The sequence below is a fragment of the Eriocheir sinensis genome, chromosome 56, assembly GCF_024679095.1.
Source record: "Eriocheir sinensis breed Jianghai 21 chromosome 56, ASM2467909v1, whole genome shotgun sequence".
Lineage (NCBI taxonomy): Eukaryota > Metazoa > Arthropoda > Malacostraca > Decapoda > Varunidae > Eriocheir > Eriocheir sinensis.
In genome coordinates, this window is record NC_066564.1 from 7,505,339 (window position 1) to 7,529,727 (window position 24,389).

The 24,389-nt window shown below is 38.3% G+C and overlaps 2 protein-coding genes across 4 annotated transcripts; one reads left to right on the forward strand and one right to left on the reverse strand.

Moving 5' to 3' along the window:
* The first annotated feature begins 27 nt into the window (after window positions 1–27).
* Window positions 28–7,146, forward strand: LOC126984232 (uncharacterized). Of its 2 annotated transcripts, XM_050837787.1 has the most exons (7): window positions 28–207; window positions 2,495–2,578; window positions 2,813–4,501; window positions 4,624–4,763; window positions 4,982–5,169; window positions 5,444–5,558; window positions 6,155–7,146. In XM_050837787.1, exons 3-7 carry the CDS (start codon window positions 2,830–2,832, stop codon window positions 6,233–6,235), a joined length of 2,196 nt encoding a protein of 731 aa, XP_050693744.1. In that variant the 5' UTR covers window positions 28–207; window positions 2,495–2,578; window positions 2,813–2,829; the 3' UTR covers window positions 6,236–7,146. The 2 variants fall into 2 exon arrangements, with proteins under 2 accessions (XP_050693744.1, XP_050693745.1); XM_050837788.1 differs by lacking the exons at window positions 28–207; window positions 2,495–2,578 and having other exon boundaries at window positions 2,631–4,501.
* Window positions 7,082–23,360, reverse strand: LOC126984235 (tetratricopeptide repeat protein 30A-like). Of its 2 annotated transcripts, none has more exons than XM_050837790.1 (15): window positions 23,315–23,360; window positions 22,149–22,230; window positions 21,392–21,457; window positions 18,551–18,694; window positions 17,518–17,709; window positions 16,798–16,933; window positions 16,444–16,608; window positions 16,172–16,251; window positions 15,342–15,530; window positions 14,501–14,697; window positions 13,901–14,111; window positions 12,742–12,917; window positions 11,019–11,114; window positions 10,660–10,772; window positions 7,082–7,226 (listed from the first exon to the last, which is right to left on the reverse strand). In XM_050837790.1, the coding sequence occupies exons 2-15, from the start codon at window positions 22,206–22,208 to the stop codon at window positions 7,096–7,098; spliced, it is 1,956 nt and encodes a 651-aa protein (XP_050693747.1). In that variant the 5' UTR covers window positions 22,209–22,230; window positions 23,315–23,360; the 3' UTR covers window positions 7,082–7,095. The 2 variants fall into 2 exon arrangements, with proteins under 2 accessions (XP_050693747.1, XP_050693748.1); XM_050837791.1 differs by having other exon boundaries at window positions 23,269–23,317.
* Between the last annotated feature and the right edge of the window lie 1,029 nt (window positions 23,361–24,389).

Here is a 24,389-nt window from a genome sequence, read left to right on the forward strand (position 1 = left end):
ATTTAATAAGAAAGAATTTGCATACAGGACCTCTGGCTCTGGCGGCAAGGCAAGGCAAGCCGAATGTAAACAATCCCGCCGAACAAATTTTGCCGCGTAACACAACACTGTTAAAAAGGAGAGTGTGAACAACAACAGAGAACCGAGAGGCGGAGGACCTAAGAAGCGATACAAGGCGTTACAAGTCAAAAGAAGAAGGAAACTCAGGTAATGTAACGTATTTATGCAGAATAAGACTTGTTCTCTTTTACAGACACTGTACTGAGTCTTGTCTTGTAGTTTAGGTGATGTTCACCACTCACCTGGTGGGCTTTCCGACCCCACAATCCACATGATGAGGAGGGGGTACTAGGAAGCCAGCACTCTGCAGATGCGCCAGCTCTCAATATATAATTACATACACAAAAATAAGTTATGTAAAGTTCGGGTGGAGTAGTTTAAATATGCTGCTCCACCCAAAAAACCCGATTTCCCACAGGTCTCCCAAGATCGTTAGGGGAAGGGGATTAGGCCTTTTTCTTTACTTTTAAGTACTTTTGCCTTCATATTATGGTTGAGGGACATGTATTTTGGAGGCGTGGAGTAACTTTCCACAATTACCCAGTTTCCTTAACCCTAAAAGTGCAGGTGTCAACAATAGTCGACAGCTGGTGCCTGGGCTCAAACTGTGGGCGTCGACAGTAGTCGACAAGGCATTTTTTTACTTAGCGCGTTGTTAAATTTAATTTGTTTGTGCTGAAGTAGAGTAAGCATGTCGCTTTCTTTCAAACAATACCCAACCATGCTCCCTTGACTTATTATTGATCGGTGTATGCCTTGTGTTAGCTTCGAGAGGATGTCCGCTAGACATCCCACCTCTTCTCACCTTCCAGTGAATTTCATCCATAAGATGGGGTCCTTTTGACCTCAACATCTATCAAGGGCATCAGGAAGGCCCCAAAGTTTTTTTGGGTGTGTTTCACATAAACTGTATAAAAGTTATGCTTTTTATTGCTAAATCATTGAAGGGAAGTCCACTAGGGGTGGAAAACTGTCTATAATAATGTGTTTTCAGTGATCCTACTTCAATATTCCGTATTTGCTTTAGCAGTGGTTATATAGTCTTCAAATTAATGTCAAAGGACAGTTAAGGGTATGTACTTCACAATGATAGTTCATTCAGTCACATGAGGTCAGTAGTGAAGATATAAAAGGTTGAAATGAGGAATTGCTTGACCACTGAGCATACCAACAAAGTATTTGATTTCTTTCTGATTTATAAATCTCTACAAAAGACCAAGATCTTGAACTTTCTGTCATTTGAGTTATGAAACTTTAAATGAAATGTGTTATGAAACTCTGCCTGTATATATGAACCACCATCCCAACACTTAAATCAGCACTGGGGTCGTTGAATGTTTTGCTCTCTGTAAAGGGGGAAAACTTTGTCCAGAGGGGAATATGTCCCGGGGGGAAAAGTCCACGGGGAAAAACGTCCAACACTACTCAACTCTCAGAATTGTGGGAAATTACAATGATGCAGTTTTTCTGTATCCTCCACTACTTGATTCTCAATGACAGGGATGAGAAGTGGCAGCCGACCAAAGAATCTAGACAGTTACTCTTCCTGCACCTCCACGTGTGCTGTCTTGCATGGAATGCACAATCCTTTTCACATTTTGGACACTCAATAAGTCTTAGTAAGATGCTTGAGTCAACTGAGGCTTGATTATTGATGTGATATCTGGTTATACAGTCAAAGTAATCAACATAATTTCTTACGCAGACATCTTTCTATAACTAAATCAAATTTCAAATTTTACCTCACTTCTTACCTAATTATATTTTTACATGATTCAGCAAGATGGTACATCCTTGTATTTTGAAACTCTTTTCTCATTTTTCTTTAGAACTTAATGTTTTGGGCACAGATATATCTTTCTGGTACCATATCCATTGATGTATTACTCCTTTGATAGATGTATTTTCTCACATCCCTCTTTAATATATTTTTTTAAATAATTTGATGCTTTGCCCTTATGAATAAAATTGTCTAGGTACAATTTATTCATTATTGTCAACCATTTATTTTCCTTTGATGCATTTATATAGCATTGGTAGTTATATATAGCTTCTCAAGTTTTTCTTTGTAACTGGAATCTCTCATGCTTGACACCCATCTTGTGGCTGCTCTTTTCAGTACATTCTCAATCTGCTCAACATGTTTTTTTAGGTGTGAGATCCATACTACTGCTGCATATTCAAGGATTGGCCTTATGAATGATGTAAATATTGTTACCATTTCCTCCTCCTTTGTTTCTGTTTTATCATTATTCATAAACAATGAGTCTACACGGGGCAGCTCTTGTAAACCCGTCACAATCAAACATTCCCATTCATGAATTAATCTTAACTTTTTCTTAAAGGTCTATCTCAGTTGACAGATCTTTGAGACAATACAAATCCTCATGATTATTTCTTTTCAATGGGTAACAACTATTTTTTGTCCTTACAGATAGGTTTGCTGTCTCCAGAGGATGCAAAACATGCATACAAAGATACTCTTTTACTTGATGATATAGAAATGTGACAAGATTCAGTAAGTATTTTGAGAATGTTATGTAGATATACATTTTATGGTATACACATACTTAATAATGTATATATTTGTCTCATCAGTTTATTTTATCATCTTCATTTACATTGTGTTACACTAGAGTTATATGATTATGTTGAAATTATAACTCAGTTGAATCACATAGGCTAGAATAATGTATTCAGTGTTATGAGCTTCACATTAAAGAAACTACAAATGTTATCACTTCTCTTTCAGACTCCATTCCTGTAACCATGTCAGAAGAAAGTAATGTACATCTCATTCCTCTCGAATTATATCTAATGAGAGGTGAAGGTTTGGAAGGTTTTACTCATATACCTTCCTCTCAGTTGCACATGCCAGGTTTACAAAACCAGTCAGTTTTTAAAAAGGATGCAAAGAGTTCATTTCAGCATGAACGGACATGTACCAATGTCTCAAATAAAAGGACAAGACTAAACAGCAATGTCAAAAGGAAGAATGAAGCACTGGCCAAAGAGGTGCCTCAGGGTGAATCCCAGGTTGGATGTGGTACAAGGAAACCACTTGCAAGTGAGAGTTGTTTACTGCAGCAGAAAGAAGTACGTAGAACACTGGCTGATATAAGTAACCTAAAACCAAATGATTGTGTGAAGAATCTTTCTGTAACTAAAAAAAATAGAACACTTGTATCTGCAACACATAAACATGGAGAAAACAATGCTGTTAGTAAAGACAAAGCCAATGTTGCTAAACAAAGTAAAACTGGTATTAATGGACAAGAAAAAGGGGATAAGAACATACCAAAGCTGACTGAAACCAAACACCCAACAGCTTCAAAGAGGAAAATTAATTCAGAGCAAGAAGCAAATAATGAAACTACAAGTCAATTTGGTACTGAAAGCAATGTTAAGCAAACTAGTGAGAACACTGAACAAATAGTGCCTGCAAAAAGAAGTAGGCGGATTGAGGCAACGGTTTCTAAAGAGTTACCTGAAGATATGCCACGGAGGTCTAGCAGAGTAAGAAAGCAGATCATTCCAGTTAGTTACCTATTGGAAGATAGTGACACATCCCTGCTAGAACCAATCAAAAAAGCTAGGGCATGCAGAAAAGTTTTCCCTAATAAACCTAAGGAACAAGCCACAGCACTCGCAAAAAACAGAAATGAAAATAGTGATTATGAAGAGCAAGATGAAAACAAGAAAATACCAGAACCTCCAGTTACACAATCAGCTGGAAAAGGATTAAAAACTAAAGAGGCAAAGATAAAAAAAGGTACAAAAAGTAACAATCATGAAAATAAAGAAGGTCGAGCACTTGGGAAAAACGCACAAAGCAAAAGCAAGAATGTAGAAGTCAGGAAAATAAATGCAACACATAGATCCCAAGAACCCACCAAGCATGTCAGTAATGTGTCTATAAACTTGGAGCTGAGAAGGTCAACACGGCAGCGCAAAGTAAACTACCGGATTCTAGAAGACCTTTATGAATCTGATGAAAGTGTAAGTTTCCCCAGCAAGAATAAAAAGCAAGAGAAAATGAAAGATAAGAACAATGTTGTGAAAAATGGGAGAAGTGCAAAAAGAAATATCAGAAGTAGCTCAGAAAAGGAAACTTTAGATAAGTCAGTTGGAAATAAAAGTGAAATGTCTGATAGAAAAATGAAGACCATGAAAGCACAGGTTTGTTTAGAGAAAATAAATTTGTTAAAACATGGGAATCCAAGGTACAAAGAAGATAAGGGAAGTAGTGTAGGCAGCAGAGAAAACGAAAAAATTACAAGCAGGAATGGAGGTGAGGAGAAGCAATGTAAGGAGAGTGAAAGGAAAAGTACAGTAGAAACAAAAAATACAAACAAGAAAACTGTTAGTAAGTCAGGACAACAAATGACTAAAAAAAAGAAACCTGAGAAGTCTCAATCAGAAGTTCCTGAGAGTGCTGAAGGTAAGCAATGCCAGTCAATTTTAACTTTTTGGATGTGATATCTGAAAATCTAGGTTTTCAGACTTGATGTATAAGAAATTCTAAAGTATGACAAATTGTTATATAAAAGATAACTTTTGCAGCCAGCAAGATTACTGCTAAAAGAGGAACACTGAAGTATCTTCATCAAAGGGAGAAGTATATTACAGCCTTGGCCAAGGAAGCTGAGGGGGAGGAGGATGATTTTAACGAGAATCCCTTTTTTGCTAAGAAGAAATTTAAGGTTAGTTGCATCATTTGAGTCTCAAGTATCAGCATCAGTAATACTTAATTGCTTTCTTTTTATGTCCCCTTACATGTAACATATAGTATGTAAAATTTGTCATCCAGGGAGGATATTAGATAACCATAATATTGCCAGAAGGCATAATGTATATTGTACTTCATAAAGTTATTATTCAATTTTCTGAATTTAACAATCAAAATAACACTTTTTTCCAGTTCACCAATCTTTTGCCACCATCACATGAGGACACCCTTATTATAAAGACCCCAAAGAGAGGAATTATTGAGGATCAAAGGGAAACTGCTGTCACCCCTCGGACTACTCTTTTGGGTCAGCTGCAACCTGTCACGCCTTCCACACACCCTTATTCTCCATCGCCCTCCTTGGACTCAACCACAAAAAAGTATGTAATGGTTCTTCTCTCTTACTATTCATGTAGGGAAACATACTTTCTGTGGTTGGCATGAATTGGCAATCCAATAAATATGTAAATATGTTCTTTACAAAGTAAAAGATTTTCAGCTCTGTTATTCATTCTGCAATTGCATTTTAATGTCATTTTATTGAGGGTTCTAGGTTGAAGTGTATGTGGTTTCAGTATGAGAAACAAAAGTGTGAACACAATTGCTTAGTTGCAGCTGGTGTTTTGCTAATATTGCATCAATGATTGTTTGCAGAGCCGCCTTGAAGCAGGTGTACCATTGGATGAAGAACAAGGGTCGCCAGCCTAGACGTACACAAAAGGTGGACCATGACATGTCTCGGCAGAATATTCACTTTACTCCTATTGAGGTTTGTTTATATTGTGGTTTATGTTTGCAAACTTCAGGAAGTATTTAACTGAATTTTTTTCCTTGAAATTTTGTTGTTTTCATAAGCACAGGCTAAATGTACCAGGGAATAAACACGGTAAGACCTTGATTTGACAAAAGTTACTGAAAGTGGAAATGAGCTATATAAGAGGTGCAAGTGGTGTGTCAGGATTGGGGGAGGGTTTCACAGAGGCAATAAACACTGACTGAAGACTAAGGGGAGAGGCAAGAGAGACATCTCAGTGGCCTATGTTCCTACTACAATGAGGGCATGAAATGAAACTGATTACAATGAGATGCTGACAACAAAAAGTAAATCAACAAACTAAAAGGGAAAGGTCTGTGAAGAAGAGCTGAAATAAACGAATGGGAAGATTTCAGTCAGTTTTGGAAAGTCATGCAAGCCTGTTTTTGAATGATGCAAAGATCATGAAGGAGATATAAGCTGAGCCTCACAAATCAAGACTAGAAAAGGTGGTGATGTAAAAGCATTGGTATCAACTCTCAATTTCCAATGAAAATATTTTATAAATGTCAGCATTTCATCATATCTAATATTTATTTATTCTTTTTCAGCTTCCAGCTGTACCAGAAAATCAGAGTGGCAATGAGTCTGACACAGCAGATGAATACTTTGATGATGGGGATTCACTGTAGATCAGCAAAGTCATCTTTTAGCAAACTGACCAGCTTTCCATTTGATTTTATCATAAGATCAGCAGGAGTCTGTAAGGAACCCGAGTGGTATTTTATAAATTTTGTTCACAACTGGAGCAAGTTCCTAGGCCATGCCAACTGATGAGTTGAAACATGACCCCCTGAACACAAGCTGTTTTGACTGAACTGTAATTCACTTGTGTTTCGGGTAATGTGACCATTATTGTCATTTATCATTTTGTCAAGTAAGAAAAGCATTATGGAAAAAGTTGTTTAGCTGTCTCAGCAGTTTCTAACATCTTAGACTTTTCTACAGTAGGTCACAAATAAAATATGATGAAAGACCAGATTGTACTCATCATCACTTTACATGGCACAGGCCTCAATAAAATTGCCTTTGAACATTTTAGGTGTGACAGAGAAAAGTGTTAAGGAGCTCATAATTCTAGAGCAAGAACACATGACCTCAAGAGGAGGCCAAAGAGAAGATGCAAAAAAAATAACTTGAGCAAATTCTTTTAATTTGGTAACTGAAAAGGTTAATTTAAATGATTGATAACATAATGTGTCTCTTTTCTTGTCTCCTCTTATGATAGGGTGTTCCTTTACTGCAAGCATGACAAAGTTGCTTAATTCACACTCCATCCATCTTGTTCCTGTTATTTAAAATTTCATTTACTGGTCAGCTGTCAGATGTTTGATTTGAGTATTTTGCTGGAGCAGTGCAATAGTGTTTTTTATTTTATTTTATATAACATGTGCTTTTAGGATCATGATGACATTGGCAAGAGCATAGTGGAGCAGCAAAAATAGTTGTAGTAAGGAAAAATTGAATTTCACAGCACTTAACATTTGAGCTCCTACATCTGTTGGATCTGTAGCAGGAGAGCCTTCAGTAAACGAGACTCATATGTGACTGTATTTTTACCTGGATGGATGGCCATTTCTTCCAGGGGGTGTTCAATCAGGCCTTTCACACTCCTGCCATATACTGTAAGGAAAATCATTAGTGTTAAAAAATTAAGTGGATGACAATATATAAAACTCACAGGAAAGAGGGAAGGTAGAGTTGCAGAGGGTAACAAAGAGTTTTATAATAAGGGCCTTCTAGTGTTTAATGTAAATATAAAAATATACTTACGGTTTAAAAACATGCAAAGTAATGTAAAATATATAAGCACTTGTTATTCCCTGCCTATTAAAATTTGCTTACACATGTGGGGTGCCTTCATTAGATTATTAGTTAAGCTGCAGTACATGTTAAAGAGTTTCTGGAACATAAATTGTTCAGTATATGTTAAATTTTCAATTGAGTTAAAAATGTTTGCGTCCCTGACTATGAATCTGCAGGTCTGGGTATGAATCCCTGCCTAGGCAGTCAGCGTGCAGCCCACCAGCTGTTCATCCTTCCTTTCAGGATGATCAATGAATGGATACCTGTGGACACCCGGGGAAGGTAAACTGTGGTAACCCGGATATTACACTGGCCCTGTGTTGGGTTAAGGGTTCTCTCCCACCTCAGGCTCAAAGGGCCAATATATATATATATATATATATATATATATATATATATATATATATATATATATATATATATATATATTCTGCTTATTCTGTCAAACTGTTCTCTCCGTTGGGCTCCTCCGATCACAATCTTATTTCTGCATCCTGTCCTATCGCTCCTGTACATCCTCTGGACCCACCGAAGAGGCGATGCTTCTGGCATTTTGCTTCAGCTCGGTGGGACGACCTGAGGATGTACTTTTCCGATTTCCGGTGGAATGATTATTGCTTCCAGGATAGAGACCCCTCTGTGTGTGCTCAGCGCATCACAGAGGTGATTGTCTCTGGAATGGAGGCATACATTCCTCGTTCTTTCTCTACTCCTCACGCTAAAAAGCCTTGGTTTAATCACGCTTGTTCTCGTGCTGTCAATGATAGAGAGGTAGCTCACAAAAGATACCAGAGCCTTCAAACTAATGCTAATTATGAACTTTACATTTCTGCCCGAAATCGTGCCAAATCTATTCTCCGACTAACCAAAAATTCTTTCATTAATAGAAAATGTCAAAACCTTGCTTTCTCTAACTCTTCCCGTGACTTCTGGCATCTAGCCAAAAACATCTCCTCCAACTTCACTTCTTCATCTTTCCCTCCACTCATCAGTCCTGACGGCAACACTGCCGTCTCATCTATCTCTAAGGCTGAACTCTTCTCTCAACCTTTTTCTAAAAACTCCACTCTGGACGATTCTGGGCATAGTCCTCCTACTCATCCCCCCTCTGACTCCATTATGCCTGTTATAAAGATTCTTCAAAATGATGTTTTCTATGCCTCTCTGGCCTCAATCCTCAGAAGGCTTATGGACCTGATGGAGTGCCTCCTATTGTCCTTAAAAACTGTGCCTCCGTGCTGTCACCCTGCCTGGTCAAACTCTTTCGCCTCTGCCTGTCAACATCTACCTTTCCTTCTTGCTGGAAGTATGCCTTCACACAGCCTGTACCTAAGAAGGGTGACCGCTCCAATCCCTCAAACTACCGTCCTATTGCTTTACTTTCTTGTCTATCTAAAGCTTTTGAATCAATCCTTAACCGTAAGATTCAAAAGCACCTTTCCACTTCTGACCTTCTATCTGATCGCCAGTATGGGTTCCGCAAGGGGCGTTCTACTGGTGATCTCCTAGCCTTCTTAACTGACTCTTGGTCATCCTCTCTTAGCCGTTTCGGTGAAACTTTTGCTATTGCGCTGGACATATCAAAAGCTTTTGATAGGGTCTGGCACAAATCTTTGCTTTCTAAACTACCCTCCTACGGTTTCTATCCTTCTCTCTGTACCTTTATCTCCAGTTTCCTTTCTGACCGTTCTATTTCTGCCGTGGTAGACGGTCACTGTTCTTCCCTAAATCTATTAACAGTGGTGTCCCACAGGGTTCTGTCCTATCTCCCACTCTTTTTCTGTTGTTCATTGATGATCTTCTTTCCAAAACGAACTGTCCTATCCATTCCTACGCCGATGATTCCACTCTGCATTATTCAACTTTTAATAGAATACCCACCCTTCAGGAACTTAACGACTCAAGGCTGGAGGCTGCAGAACGCTTAGCCTCAGACCTTACTATTATTTCCGATTGGGGCAAGAAGAACCTGGTGTCCTTCAACGCCTCAAACACACAGTTTCTCCACCTATCCACTCGACACAATCTTCCAAACAACTATCCCCTATTCTTTGACAACACCCAGCTATCACCTTCCTCAACACTAAACATCCTCGGTCTATCCTTAACTCAAAATCTCAACTGGAAACTTCATATCTCATCTCTTACTAAATCAGCTTCCTCGAGGCTGGGCGTTCTGTACCGTCTCCGCCAGTTCTTCTCCCCTGCACAGTTGCTGTCCATATACAGGGGCCTTGTCCGCCCTCGTATGGAGTATCCATCTCATTTGTGGGGGGGCTCCACTCACACAGCTCTTCTGGACAGAGTGGAGGCAAAGGCTCTTCATCTCATCAGCTCTCCTCGTCATACTTATAGTCTTCTACCTCTTAAATTCCGCCGCAATGTTGCCTCTCTTTCTATCTTCTATCGATATTTCCACGCTGACTGCTCTTCTGAACTTGCTAACTGCATGCCTCCCCCTCCCTGGCCCCGCTGCACTCGACTTTCTACTCATGCTCATCCCTATACTGTCCAAACCCCTTATGCAAGAGTTAACCAGCATCTTCACTCTTTCATCCCTCACGCTGGTAAACTCTGGAACAATCTTCCTTCATCTGTATTTCCTCCTGCCTACAACTTGAACTCTTTCAAGAGGAGGGTATCAGGACACCTCTCCTCCCGAAACTGACTTATCTTTCGGCCACCTCTTTGGATTCTTTTTAGGAGCAACGAGTAGCGGGCTTTTTTTTTTTTATTAATGTTTACTTTTTTGTGCCCTTGAGCTGTCTCCTTTGCTGTAAAAAAAAAAAAAAAAATAAAAAAAATATATAAATGTAAAGTTGGGGGCATACGCTGTAGCAGCGCGTGACCTCGGTGCTGATCTCCATAACAGTGGCCCTTGAACATGTGGTGGGAGGGAGCCCATTACCCCTAGACACAGGGCCAGTGTGACATTCGGGTTACCACAGTTTACCTTCCCCAGGTACCCATTTGTCGACCAGCCTGAGAGGGAGGATGAACAGCTGGGTGAGCTGCACACCGACTGCCCGGGCCGGGATTTGAACCCAGGCTCGCGGAGTAGGAGCCAGGCACGCTAACCACTAGACCACGGAGGCGTGTGTGTGTGTGTGTGTGTGTGTGTATATAATATATTATATATATATATATATATATATATATATATATATATATATATATATATATATATATATATATATATATATATATATATATATATATATATATATTTCTTATTTTCATTTCTCCTTACCTTCACAGTGCTCTAGAAACTGGATACATTCCTGAATCACTGAGTCCTTCACAGTTATCATGTGTTTGGCTAAGTTCTCTATCAAGGAGAGGAAGCACCTTTTGGCATAATACCTAGAATTAAGGAAGACTGTTACTCTTGAATCATAAAATTATGTGATATTTTCAGAAAGGATCTTGGTAATTTCTGAACTAATGTTTTGGTGTTAATAAGAAATAGGACAAGTGTTACTATATATTCTGTTAATGTAAATCTTTGAATTCAATGCTTTTATAAAATAAAAATATTAAAGTTTTGAAAATTATTTAAAGCAGAGTGAGAATTCAAAATGTCTTGGTGCATAATGAAGGCTGACTTACCATGTATCTGTGCCAAGTTTTTTATTGTAGGGTTCCAGACTCTTAATCACCCTGGAGATACCAAACTCATAGTTCCCTTTCGCACAATACAAGGTTCTGAGAGGGGAGAACATAAAAACTGGTGAACATACATTTTTAAATGTTAATATGAGGAGGTGGTGGCTGAGTGGTTAGTGTGCCGGCCTCGTGTTTGGTGCGTTGTCCATGATGTGGGTTTGAATCCGCCGCTGACCACCTGGGATTTTTCAGTCACCGCCGAGTGGCCTAAGACTACCCACATGCTGTCCTGAAGACCACCTATCAACCCAGACTCTAGAAGAAGCTGTACAGCACAAGTGTAATCAAGAATGAGCTCCAGGGGGCAGCTTGAGCCAATAATAATGGCATCACTATAAATAATTGCCTGCGCAATGACAGGCTCGTGCCGACCATCAGGCCCATATGAATTAGCCTACCAGCGCTATAGGCCACATGTAAATAAAAAAATACTTCACACTTTTTTTAAATGTCATGTGGTATCCATAAAAAAAAATGTGCTGGCGTGGTATAGTCAAATTGAAAGGAAGAAGGGTGCAGTTGTAGTAAAGGGTTTATGACAGTGAAGTTGGTGGTAAAGGTAGATGAGAATGTCCCAGAAGGGATTGGACACGATGAAGCACAGTTTAGAGATGAGGAGAGTAAGAGAGCTTACATCTTATATGCTGGGATGTTTATGTCTCCATTGTGTATTAGAAGGGTAGATAAACACACTGGGTAAAGTACCAGTTGGTTCTTGTACTCTGTGTAGCAGGAAGTGCAATAAGCAAATGAAGTGAACAACAAGAGATGGAGAGAATGATAAGGAAGCACAAGGTGGACTGGTTTGGGTGGTGGCCTGACCTGACCTGCTTGTGCATGGGTGTGCCATATGTGATTGCTGGTGTAAGGGCAGTCTAGCCCAATGCAGTTTACTAAGTGTGATGTGATGGAAAAAATGAGTTTTTAAGTAAAGATGTGCCAATGCCGCACTGTTGGCCGATACCAATACTCACTTTTCATCCGAAACCGATACTGATACTACGATATTAACAAATGGCTGAAATTTTGCCGATACCGATACTTTTATATTTTGATTGCATATCTGCAAGATTATAAAAGTGTAGAATCACTTGTATTCTAAAATTAGGAATGAGGGAATTTGGGAATAAGTACAATTGGAAGTATATTGGAAGGTCCTTAAAGTTGATGGTAAAAAAAAGTCGAATCACATAATAAATAAACCAAAAAGTATTAGAGTATTGATCATATTTTCACCTTGCCAATACCGATACTGATACTACAAATACAGGCCGATACTGCCCTCTATAAGGTTGATGCTGAGGACTCTGGTACCAATTAGCATTTCTGTTCTTGTTTTAATCATTCACAGTTAGTGGGCTTTCTCTGACACCAATAAGTCACCAAATGCAAGACTTTACTGTAATCAGAACACAAAAGCCTTGACCTTAAACCAGTGGTATGGTCAATGCACCTCAAACATGGCATACGGTAACAAAGGATGCAGCTGGGAGTGTGTGAAGAATGTAAGGGTAGTATATGACAACAGCAAGAGAATAGTTGTCCGTGCATTTAAAAATGACTGATATAACATGATCTGAGGGGTTGCATTGTAGTGAGAAAAGACTATTGTACTGTGGTAGTACCAAAATTCACATGTAAGTACACACTGAATAAAATATCTTACCCAATAACCAAGTTCACTATGCAAAGGTGGTAAATTTTCTTGTCTGGGTCTTCATAGGCTAGATGCTCTTCTTCCTTCTCAATCTTCCTCATGAGCTCTTCAGCCTCTTCATTTTGACTGGTCATGATGTATGAAACACACAAGTTTGCCAGCACAATGGCACTCACATTTAAGATCTGTAAACATTAATAATAGCAGTATGTACTGTCAAATTGGCTGGCATGAGTGTGAAGAAATTTAAAAAGTAGAACTTAGGCACAGCATTAAAATAATAATAATAATGTATATTTGAATGCAGAGGTGAATGAGTTTTGGTATTGACGTGGGTTTGAGACTACTAGTGTGTGATGTTGCCATGGCTGTTTGATGTGTATAAGAATGGTTGCATGAGAGAAATGAAAGCCACAGAGGTATAGAGCAATTAACCTTTGGTAGCAGGCCTATTTACAGATGTTGCTGTGTTGTTAGCAGAAAGTGAGAGGATACTGCAGATGATTGTGGATCAAGGTGTAAGAGAAGAAAGTTGAAGGTAAATGCTGGCAAGAGTGAGCATTTGGCATTTGAGAGGGTATGAGAGCAGACTATCAGTTCTGCAAAGCCAAATAGAGCAGAAAGCTTGATAAAGTGCAAGATATGACTGGTAGAAAAGAGGATGGAGGATGTGATTGAGTTTAAGTACTTAGGAACAGTTCCACATGAGCATGGAGGGAGGTGAGGGAAAGCAGAGCAGGGCAGACAGGTAATGCGTACTCTAGAGAGAGTTATGAAAAGAAGTGTGAACATGGGGGTAAAAAAGGGTATAAGAAGCTGCAGTATTCTTCCAACTGTCATATGCATAAAAAAGATGGACGTAGAATGTAGCACAACAGCCAGGTTTGCCATGGAAGTAGCTGAGAGGGGAGGGAATTATGGAGTAGTTATTGGGTGAAACAAGATTTTCGGAGATGGTTTGTATATGTAAAAGTAAACGTAAAGTTGGGAGCATATGCTAATTTTATAATGATATATATATATATATATATATATATATATATATATATATATATATATATATATATATATATATATATATATATATATATATATATATATATATTTTTTTTTTTTGAGTGATGTGCTATCTTGTGAAAATGTGCTGAAGATTCACAATAATTCTTACATTATCATAGTTCTTCTTCACGATTGGCTCATAAAATCCTGTGGCTTCCTTGAATTTGTTTTCCTGCATGAATAGAACATGTGCAACATTTAGTTTCCATATATCAGACTCATTACAAAATTCCACTGACTTTCTGAAGATCTTCTCCACCTGGGAATAGTTTTCTAGGTCCCAGTATATTTTGGCCTGAGCCATGAGGACTGGAATATACCTGTAAACAAAGAATAGAAAAATATTGAAGTGGAGACCACTATTGTAACTTCCCTGAGGGAAAATCAAAGTGTGTTGGAATAGATAAGTGAGAACGATGATTACTATATGTGCATTTTTAGCATTAAAATAAATGCAGATGTGTTTACCTCACAACTGTCATTGTTTTATAGCATTTAAAGTTTTCATTAAGAAGGGTAAATTCTAGGAGCACAAATTAAACTCTGTCCCAAACCAGAATGCCAGCCTATTAAATAAACTCAGAAGATCTACAAACACAACTACAACTAGATTAAAAACTCACATTAGAGCTTTGTTGAGCACTAACAGTTGATTATGCAAGAACCTTTGAATATGCTTTAATAGGAAGCAAGATGGAACCAGTCTTACCTTTCTAAAACCTCTTCGTATTCATTGACGGCTGCCTTCACCTGGTCGTCATCGTGATTTTGCCGGGCCTCCTGAACAACTTTTGTCAGCTTCCTCAGCAGTTCAATGTGTCGTGACCCCAGTTCATCAAACTTGCGATAAGCCTCTGATGCTGCAGTTTGTTGGGTAATTAAGGCATCCAGAAAGTCAAAGAGATGCTGAAGAAAAAAAAAGAAAATAATAAATGGGTGTATGTTGGAATATTTAGATAAGCTTTTACTTGAAAGATAATAATGATGGTGAGGGGTTAAATCTATATCAGTAAGGTGCTTGGCAGGCTACCTCTCAGAGCCAGTTCATGATTTCCTTTCCTCCATTATTCTTTTATTTCTTAGATAAGATATTATAAGTTGATTTTATTGTAGTAGTAGTAAAAAGGCTTGAGCACACCTGTAAATTGTTTCACTACATTAACCAACAGGGAGAGTACCAAATAGGTGAGGACTTTGTGAGGTACCTGAGTGTTCACTATTAATTTATTAAATGATTATTAATGGGAAGTTGAGGCCCCACTCAACAAACTTACCTGGCCATTGTTGCCTATCCTCTATAGGCTACTAATCAAGGGGAGGATTTGATATCTTAAGCTGAAGGGAATGCCAGGGTAAACTAAGGAAAGTGTAGTCGTGCAGCGACGTACTACAGCTATGTACTAACAACAGATACGTAACCATGATATAAAGGCTCTCAAAGCTTGAAAAGGGTTACCTCAATAAAGAGTGTGAGAAAGAAATGACAGGACAAAATATCAGAATATTAGATTACTATAGATATACTGCAGCACAAAATCTCAAATACATACAGGTGTCAGATATTTGTATGTAAGATGAGCATTTTCTGCCAGGACGTCAGCTGCCAGGTGATAATACTCATATTTGCAGTATAGGAGGAGTAAGTTGCCAAAAGTCTCAGGAGGGAAAGGATTCTGGCCCAATAAGAACTGCATCTTCTCAAACCCTTCAGTTGGCTTAGTCTCCATGTTCATCAGTGCCTGCGAGGGGTTAAAACAAATTATCACACGGAAATTTAGAATTAGTATGTAATAGTTTTCATTATAAAAAGGAAAATTGGAAGGAATATTAACCCCTTCAGTGCCACGTCCGCATACATATAGAAAACCCGAGTCATCCCCGCAGTGTGCACAACAGTTGTAAGTCATAAATGTATTAATATTATACACTAGAAAATACTGTATATGTAAATATTATTAGTGCTACAATACAATAAATATGTGTTATGGTTTGAATGTAATCTATGCCACTGTGTCACCTTTTATATGTGTTATATTCATGGGTCCAAAAAACTCATAATATATGCCAAAAAACTATATCACTATGACTCGCACCGTATCTATCAATATCTATCAAGTCTGAGTGCACTGACTTTCACCCCCGATATCATAACTGCACAAGCCATTCTGTCATGGAAAAAGTCAAGTATCCAACATGCACATATTTATTGTTTTAATCACTTAATGTCATAATATAGTAAAAAAAAAAAAAAAAAAAAAAAAAAAAAAAAATGCCCGGGACCAGGAGGTTAACATGTGTCACTGCCTCTGGCACTGAATTGTCTCTAAAGGATATGACAACTTAACAGCATAAAGGTACTACTGATTATGAAAAAGTTCACCTGGTTATGTAAAGTAACAGCATCAAGCTCTTCTTCTGAACGTGGAGGCATGTCAGTCAAAGCTTCTCGGGCAGCTTCATCTGGGGACGACAAACACCTTACATGGATATCAAGGGAATGTGCATTACAACACAATGTTATTTTCTAATTTTGATCATTAGTAGAGTAAAATTAAAACCAGTTAGTATTTAGTTTTCTAGCAAAACTATGAAACTGAAAAATCATGTAAATTTCAAAACTTAAAAGGTTACTCAAAATTCCAGAATCCTCACAGTTTTTAAGTTGGTACTCAATAGCTGCCTTCAGGTTGAAAGCCTCAATGAGAGCTGTTTCATGCAAGGTTAGAGTGTTGCCCACACTGCGAACCTCAATGCCTTCTGTCGTCATGCCCACGCTCAGCTCAGGGTGCTCTCGTATCCCTCGCTCAATGATATCAGCTGTTTTGCAAAAAACATGTCATTAGGAATAGGAAGTTTTTATATTCTAGGCCTGGAAATTTCTTCATATCAATTAGTGCTGGTTACCCCTTCAAATAAGGTGAATGGAGGCACATTTTTATGGTATAGCATTCAGTGCTCAAAAGTTCTATATAATATCTAAATCATTTAAGTTAAAAGTCACTTTACCAATATGTTTTAGGGCTGGAGCATACTGTTTGAGACGGTAGTGGCAGAGAGCAATGTTATAGGACAAGTGAGGTTGGTAGCCTGCCACCTGTAGGGCACTGGTGAATTTCTGGCAGGCCTCTTCATACCGAGCCTCCTGTCAAGGGGATCCTCCATGTATATTCTGTGCTAACATGAATCAATTCAACATATGCAACATTATGATCAATACAGTTCTGATTTAATGTATGTAAACCAACTGGTAAGCAAATAAATAACTAATGGGAAGAACAAAGTAAATATTGATCAAGGAAACAGTGGTTGAGAGGTAAGCTAATATCATGAAGTATCAGTGGATGTATGTACATATACACTGGTGAATGACAGCATCAGGAGTGGCGGGGTTATGAAAAGGTCTTAAGAGAATTAGCCCACTGTTGAAAACTTTGGGGAGTTAATGGAGATTATTTGTGTTAGGGGATATGAATGCAAAAGTTTAAAGTGAGGAGATTGGGACTTGCTGGGAGGTGAGGTGTTTATGGGATTAATAACAATGGGTAACATCTTGTGGGCAGCTGTGCTGAGAGGGTTGTTCTTAGCAAACACCTTCTTTCAGCATAACAAGATCCACAGATATACATGGTATGGGTGAATAATAGGAACTTGAAGTGTGTGAAAAGTTCAGTGTATAAAATAGACCTAAGTAATGAGAGAAAAGTGCCTGGTTCAAGTTGAGTTTACCTTGTACAGCAGACAGCCATGATTGATCTCTGTGTCTGGGTCTTCTGTTGGACACTGGTCAACCAAACTCTTGGCTCCTGGAAGATCCTCCTCCCCATACTTGATGGCAGCCTGCAGCTTGGTGATGCTTCCTGCATACTCTGGAGCCTCTATTTGATGTGTGACCTTCATTGCTTCCTCATATAAACAAGCCTGGATGGAAACAAATCAATGACATTAAAGACTATTGATAACAGTGATTCATAGATTTAGCAGCACACCAAATGCAGCTACAGCACCTAACCATCACAGCTCACTAATTCTGATAGGGGACAAAAACTCAATCCCTCTGTTGGTGGTAATGAGGCCTGGTCAAGCCACTCCTCCCTTCATCCTTCACCCAGTCTGAGGCTGTAGAAACCCCACACTGCATACCGGTATGGTCACCTCACATAGAGAGGGAAAGAATAAATAAAGAGTATATGATTAAGGAGACTGATTTATCTCCCAAGGATTTTTGTTAAACTATTGTAAAATCCTCACTAACTTCACTTACAATGAGGAGTATGTGAATATTATATTAGGTGATGTCAATCTACTTAATCATATACTCTTTCCATTTTCCTCTTTCTCTGTGTGAAGGAGGGGGCAGCTCTACAAGATACATGCAAGTGGTCACGTGGTTGCTTCACACAGAGATAGAGAGGGAAAAAAAAGAGTACCTGTACATGATAACGTAGATTGACGTTACCTAATAACATTCACATATTCCTCACTGTAACTGAAATATTTGTGGAACTTACAATGGTCTAACAAAAATGCTCCTGGTTTACCCTAGCTAGCTTACCATTACATTTTGCATAACATTTATTACCTGACATTATGGATAAGACACAGTGTAGGTTAACACAGTTTTCCAGGCAATGCAACTCCTGCCAGGATTAGTAGCATAGTCTGCATGTCCTGGGCAGTAAAAGGTATCCCATGGTGCATAAGGAGCAGATAAACAAATAAGGTAAATCAAGAAACAAATAACTAAAATGTTTACTTGTACCTGATAGAGTGACTGAGCATAGTAAAGGCGATACTCTTCAATGTCAGGAAACAGGAGTGTGAGGTGCTCATAGCAGTTAGCAGCGTTGACAAAGTCTTGCATGTAGAAGTAGCAGTACGCCAGGAGGGACAGTGCAGCTCGAGACTGAAAAAGACATCCTTGTGTTAACACGTGTAACACTATTTCCTTTCCTAGTTCCTTCACCATTCAGGAAAGCTGATGATAATTTTACACTTTGCTGATAAAATAAATGTGTATTTACAATTAACGACTTTTGGCAAGTTGTAGCTGACCATCAATCAGTCAGTGAAGAATAAATTGTTAGTAGTTTTTGGCAGCAGATAAGATGAAAAAGTGGGCACTCCAAAGTAAAGCACAGAATGTATCTCATGAGACAGAACCCAAGTGTGATGATGCACTCCACAAGCAGGGTGACATTCAAGGAAGCTAGAGTTCACTCTAGTTCCTGGGTGATAATGCATGTGAAGAAAGGTACTGAGATGGGATATAGGCAGGGCAGGGCTATATAAGAATTGCATTATTTATACAAAAGTTTAACTTGGTAAATGTTAGATGAGCAACATTTTACAAATATTGTTTAGTACACTGTTTTCAGTAGGTTATTGTACATAGTTTATCTTGCTTGACTGAACATAAATATTAGGCAATAAAATTTGTGATATGTTTTGGTTCAAGAACTACATACATCATTTGTAGGAACAAAAGCTTGCCTAATGGGCCACAAAGAGAGTGTGTCATGATACACCCATATATAAAGACAATACAGATTGGCTTCTGAATTAACATTATCAAAAATGTTTTTACAACTTCTCTCTTTGCATATAATAAAAAAAAAAAAAAAAAATATATATATATATATATATATATATATATATATATATATATATATATATATATATATATATATATATATATATATATATATATATATAAATGCACACACACACACACACACACACACACACACAACACACACACAGTTACTTAATGGGAAGAGAAATGAGAACAGTGGTAAAGGACATGAAATTGGAATGGAGAAATGTAGAGAGTGGGGCACCTCAAGGATCAGTACTGGCACCAATACTTTTCCTAGTATATATAAATGATATGCCGGAGAAAGTAAATAGTTACATGAGCTTGTGTGCAGGCGATGAGAAATTGCTGAGACACATAAGAAATAGTAAAGACTGTGAAATTCTGCAAGAGGACCTAAATAAGATTTGGGATTGGAGTAAGAAATGGGAGATGGAGTTAATGTGAAGAAATGTCATGTAATGGAAATGGGAAAGAGTGAAGGGAGACCAAAATGGACATATAGAATGGGAGATGGAGAAATATTAAAAGTTCAAGAAGAGAGAGATCTGGGAGTGACAATACAAGATAATCAACAGCCTGAGAGTCATGTAAATAGGATATTCGGAGAAACCTAAAGAATGGTAAGAAATATAGGAATAGCATTTCACTACATGGATAAAGATATGATGAAAAAGATGATTACCACTATGATTAGACCGAAGATGGAATATGCGGAAACTGTGTGGTCTCCCCATAAGAAGAAACATGTGAAAAAACTAGAAAGAATACAAAGGATGGCAACGAAGATGGTTCCAGAGCTGGAGGGATTGTCATATGAAGAAAGGTTAAAGGAAATGAACCTGCCAACAGTGGAACAAAGAAGAGAAAGGGGAGACCTTATACAAATTTATAAATTGTGGAATAAAATGGAAGAAGTAGATAACGAGGAGTTGCTACTAAGAGAAGTAAGAAACACCAGCAACACACGAGGACACAGTAAAAAATTGAGAATAGGAAGATGCTTGAGGGTCATAAAAAAAATATAGCTTCCTGCAAAGAAACATAGAGGTTTGGAACAGACTAAGTGAGGATGTAGTATTAGCGAAGAGTGTGCACAACTTTAAGGAAAAGCTGGACAAATACAGATATGGAGACGGGACCACACAAGCGTAAGCCCAGGCCCTGTAAAACTACAACTCGGTAAATACACACACACACACACACACACACATATATACATGTATATCATCAGCAGCACCCCATATCATTCCACTGTAACACATAGGGCTCTTCTAAGCATTTCCACTCATTTCTGTCCAATGTAATACGAAAAGTAAGCCTCTCGATAGAAGACCTGTGTTGTGTTCTCTGAAAAGCCTTGCACAGGTCAGGAGGGTTAGTGCTGATGGCAATGCTGACAGGTGTGTCTTTGTTGTGGTGCTGCAGTGAAGGAGATGTGCACCCATGCAAATGCCAACAAGGCACGTATGTTGACAGTAAGGTCAAAACACTTTCATTAGCAACTTACTATTGTCTTGTTGAAGATTAAATTTGTGCTCCATCAGATGAATATGAACACATAAATGGGAATTATTAACTGGTTCACCTACATTTCTACAACATTAGTTTCACTAATCATTTATCAGATAAAAAGACACAAACTGAATATCATGGATTACATGTCTGAAACTTTATGTTATTATCCTTTTCTTATTAGTAGAAACTTCATAGCAGTGGTGTAGCTCAGTGATTTGCCGCCCGGGTCAGACTTTCAACTTGGCACCCCCCTACTCCACCCAATTCCTCAACCTTTGAGTAAAACATCTACATCATTTTTTTTTTTCATTGTTCAAAATTTAGTGTTCAGTGTCATAGAAAAAAAGAAAAAAAGAAAGTTTTTATTTGTTGCCCCATAACATGTGCCACCAAGGGCAGGTCGCCACCACCGCCCCCCCCTTGCTACGCCACTGCTTGAGAGAAAAATGAATAGGCTGGCCTTAAAGAAAAAGATGTGGCCTCACTTACACTGGGATAAGACTCAATGATGTGGTTGAGAATCTGTACTGCTTCACTATATCGTTGCTCCTTTATCTAGAACAAAAAAGAAATTAAACAAGCAACTGATTTATATGGAAATTTTGATTAATGGGGAAGATGCTGATTATGATGATGATGAAGCAGAGAAGGAGGGTTAGTTACAATCAAGATAGGATTGCAAACACTTATGAAACTATTAAGGAAAACAGAGTAAAGGATACATAAATTTAACTTCCATATAACAAAGTATCATTGTACTTGAGACTAAAGAATACAAAAATAAATCTTCCTGCTGACTAAAGCAAGAAATAAGAATGCAAGAGTTATAGTACACATAAAACAGATAAAGAATGAATATGGGACAGTAATCCAAAAGGCAGAAGATAAACAAAGATGCAAAAATTACTTTGAGACTGTTAGATAAAGAAAATGAGTGACAGGTACAAGATGATAGAAGGCCTAATAAGGGTGTGACAATTAGAAGACCTGAGTAAGAAATAGCCTTGGAATGACAGACAGGTTTGCAGTGAAAGTTCAGGGTACAACATGGATCTGCAATATGAGCCCTTTCTTATTCATTATAATTATGGATGTGGTGTTTAATTGAAATGCAGACAACACAGACTCTGATCAAAATTTACTGGCTGGTAAGAAATACAAGTGGGTGGACAAATACTGTACCTAACTAACCAAACCAAAAAGATACTATACCATAAATGACTAAGGAGAAATTGTTAGTACTCACCATGGAATATATAGTCTTTGTATACTCTCCGTCACGTATCTGGATGTTCTGAAGCATCATCTTGCTGTTTAGGCCTGTCTACCTGTGTGGGTGTGAGAATTCACTATGTATAATATTTAATTTCAGGTGTGTTCCTTGCATAAGAGGCATATTAAAAGTAGAAGATGGCAATGAGATCTATTAAAAAACACTGAAGGAATTGCAGTAGAAGAATTACTGAAGCATTTTACTAAATGTCTTGAAAACAGAAAAATTTTCATAACTGAAATAAATGCAGCTTTCACCAATATACCTAAGAAAGGAGACTTAAAAAACTATTAAAAAATACTGCCCTGGCAGCTTCTATCAGTGGTTTACAAATCTTACGTCAAAATAATCATAAACAGATCAAATATCAGACATATTAAATTCAAACTAGTTCAGAGAACAAACTGGCTTTCAATGTGGGTTCTCAACCATGGATAACACCAAGGTAAATTAGATAATAAAAACAAAAGAGCACAGAAAACCTCTTTCTTAACTATTCATTAACTACAAAATGTCCATCGAGTCTTGGAAACTGTAGAGGTACTGACTGGCTTGAGTCCATCACAGCAGCAGGGTGTAGGGGAATTCTATTATAGAATGCTTGGAGACACAAACGAGGATGTAACAGCAAACATTATTTATTACATATGATACCAGAAAAGTCATAACAAAACAGGAGTTAGAGCAATACCGCAGCAGTGATAGCACCTAAGCTGTTAATGGCATGGTTTTTTTTTTTACATCAAAGGACACGGCTCAAGGGCAACAAAAAGAGTACAAAAAAAAAGCCCGCTGCTCGCCACTCCCATAATAGATAATCGTAAAGAGTAGCCAAAAGCGAGGTGTGTGTTCAGGCAGCTCATCTGGGGGAACAACTACTCTTGTGTTGTCATATAATGTCTTCCAGTAACCTTCAAACCTTCTGGAAAAACGTAGGAGAGTGTGTAGAGATCAAAACCAGTGCGACAATAGCCATGAGGTGTGTGTGTGTGTGTGTGTGTGAAAAGTTTTGAGCAAATGATTCGAACACAACACCGATGAGTCTCAAATGAACAACAACGGTATACAACAGTCACTGGCATTAATACTTTACCAATGCACTATAACTATTTGTCAGTAAACAGTTAGCGCTCACGCACAACAGTTGGCTGCCAGCGAGGAGGAAGGAATGTTGTTATTGTTGCGCGGGGCGTCGCCATGGTGACCGCCGGTGTTATGAGAAATACCTCCTCGACAGATTATCGTACTCAGAGCATGGTATTTACCGGTTTTTGACGTCTAAATATTGCCAAGAAACATCAAGAATTAACTCTTTTAACGATAAATATAAATGAATCTAGATATTGGGGCCCAGGAGACAGATTTTGGGTCGGAAGTTGGTAAATTTAAGAGGATGAATACGACAATCTGGCATCGTTGCTCCAGATTATCGTACTCAGCGCATAGTATTTACCGGTTTTTGACGCCTAACTATTGCCAAGAAACATCAGGAATTAACTCTTTTAACGATAAATATAAATGAATCTAGATATTGGGGCTCAGGAGACAGATTGTGGGTCGGAAGTTCGTAAATTTAAGAAGCAGAGTACGAAAATCTAGCATCGTTGCTCCTTGCAGAAAAAAAGTCGCTCTCGAAGAATAGACCGCAGGAAAGATTAATTTGTCCGATTATGCTCTAATTTCTCCACTTGTGAGCTTTTGTGATGGTTAATATTGTCGGCAAGAAAACAACACACCAGGCCAACAGACCAAACAAGCTAAAACTGAGTGAACATAAGAGTGGAGCACTTTTCTAAATTCTGCCATACTCGATTGTTTTAAAGCCTTCTCTTGATGAAAAGCATTTCTCTGATGATGTTAGTGCCGTGTATTGGAGCCGAAACAGGACAAGAAGTGAGTGAAACAAAAAAAGGAAGCAAAGTTAACCTCTCTGGGAGCTATTTTGCTGCTGCGAGGTAATTCCTACAACAGGGCTCGGTATTCTCAACGCCTTCGTCACTCATAATCATCAATTTTCAACGGCCAAAAAGGAGATTAATCTGGTTCCTATGAGTGCTTTTTCACATTCATGGTACAGAGGAAGGGTCACACTACCACTAGGGCCATTAACTACCCCTAGAAATGCTCCAAACACTTACGAAAGCCTTGTCAAATATGTGTCTACTTGGGGCGCCGAAAAGGGGCACTTGAATTGAATTAACATATTTATTGTAT

What these genes read in the sequence shown, in the direction of transcription:
- LOC126984232 (XM_050837787.1), top strand. Translation starts at nt 2,830, where the DNA reads ATGTCAGAAGAAAGTAATGTACATCTCATTCCTCTCGAATTATATCTA. An exon ending in AGTTCCTGAGAGTGCTGAAG is followed by an intron (nt 4,502 to 4,623) that starts GTAAGCAATGCC and finishes TAACTTTTGCAG; the next exon opens with CCAGCAAGATTACTGCTAAA. An exon ending in TTGGACTCAACCACAAAAAA is followed by an intron (nt 5,170 to 5,443) that starts GTATGTAATGGT and finishes GATTGTTTGCAG; the next exon opens with AGCCGCCTTGAAGCAGGTGT.
- LOC126984235 (XM_050837790.1), bottom strand. Translation starts at nt 22,208, where the DNA reads ATGATGCTTCAGAACATCCAGATACGTGACGGAGAGTATACAAAGACT. An exon ending in ATGCTCAGTCACTCTATCAG is followed by an intron (nt 17,710 to 18,550) that starts GTACAAGTAAAC and finishes GTTTCCATCCAG; the next exon opens with GCTTGTTTATATGAGGAAGC. An exon ending in TGAAGAAGAACTATGATAAT is followed by an intron (nt 12,918 to 13,900) that starts GTAAGAATTATT and finishes TAATGTTTACAG; the next exon opens with ATCTTAAATGTGAGTGCCAT.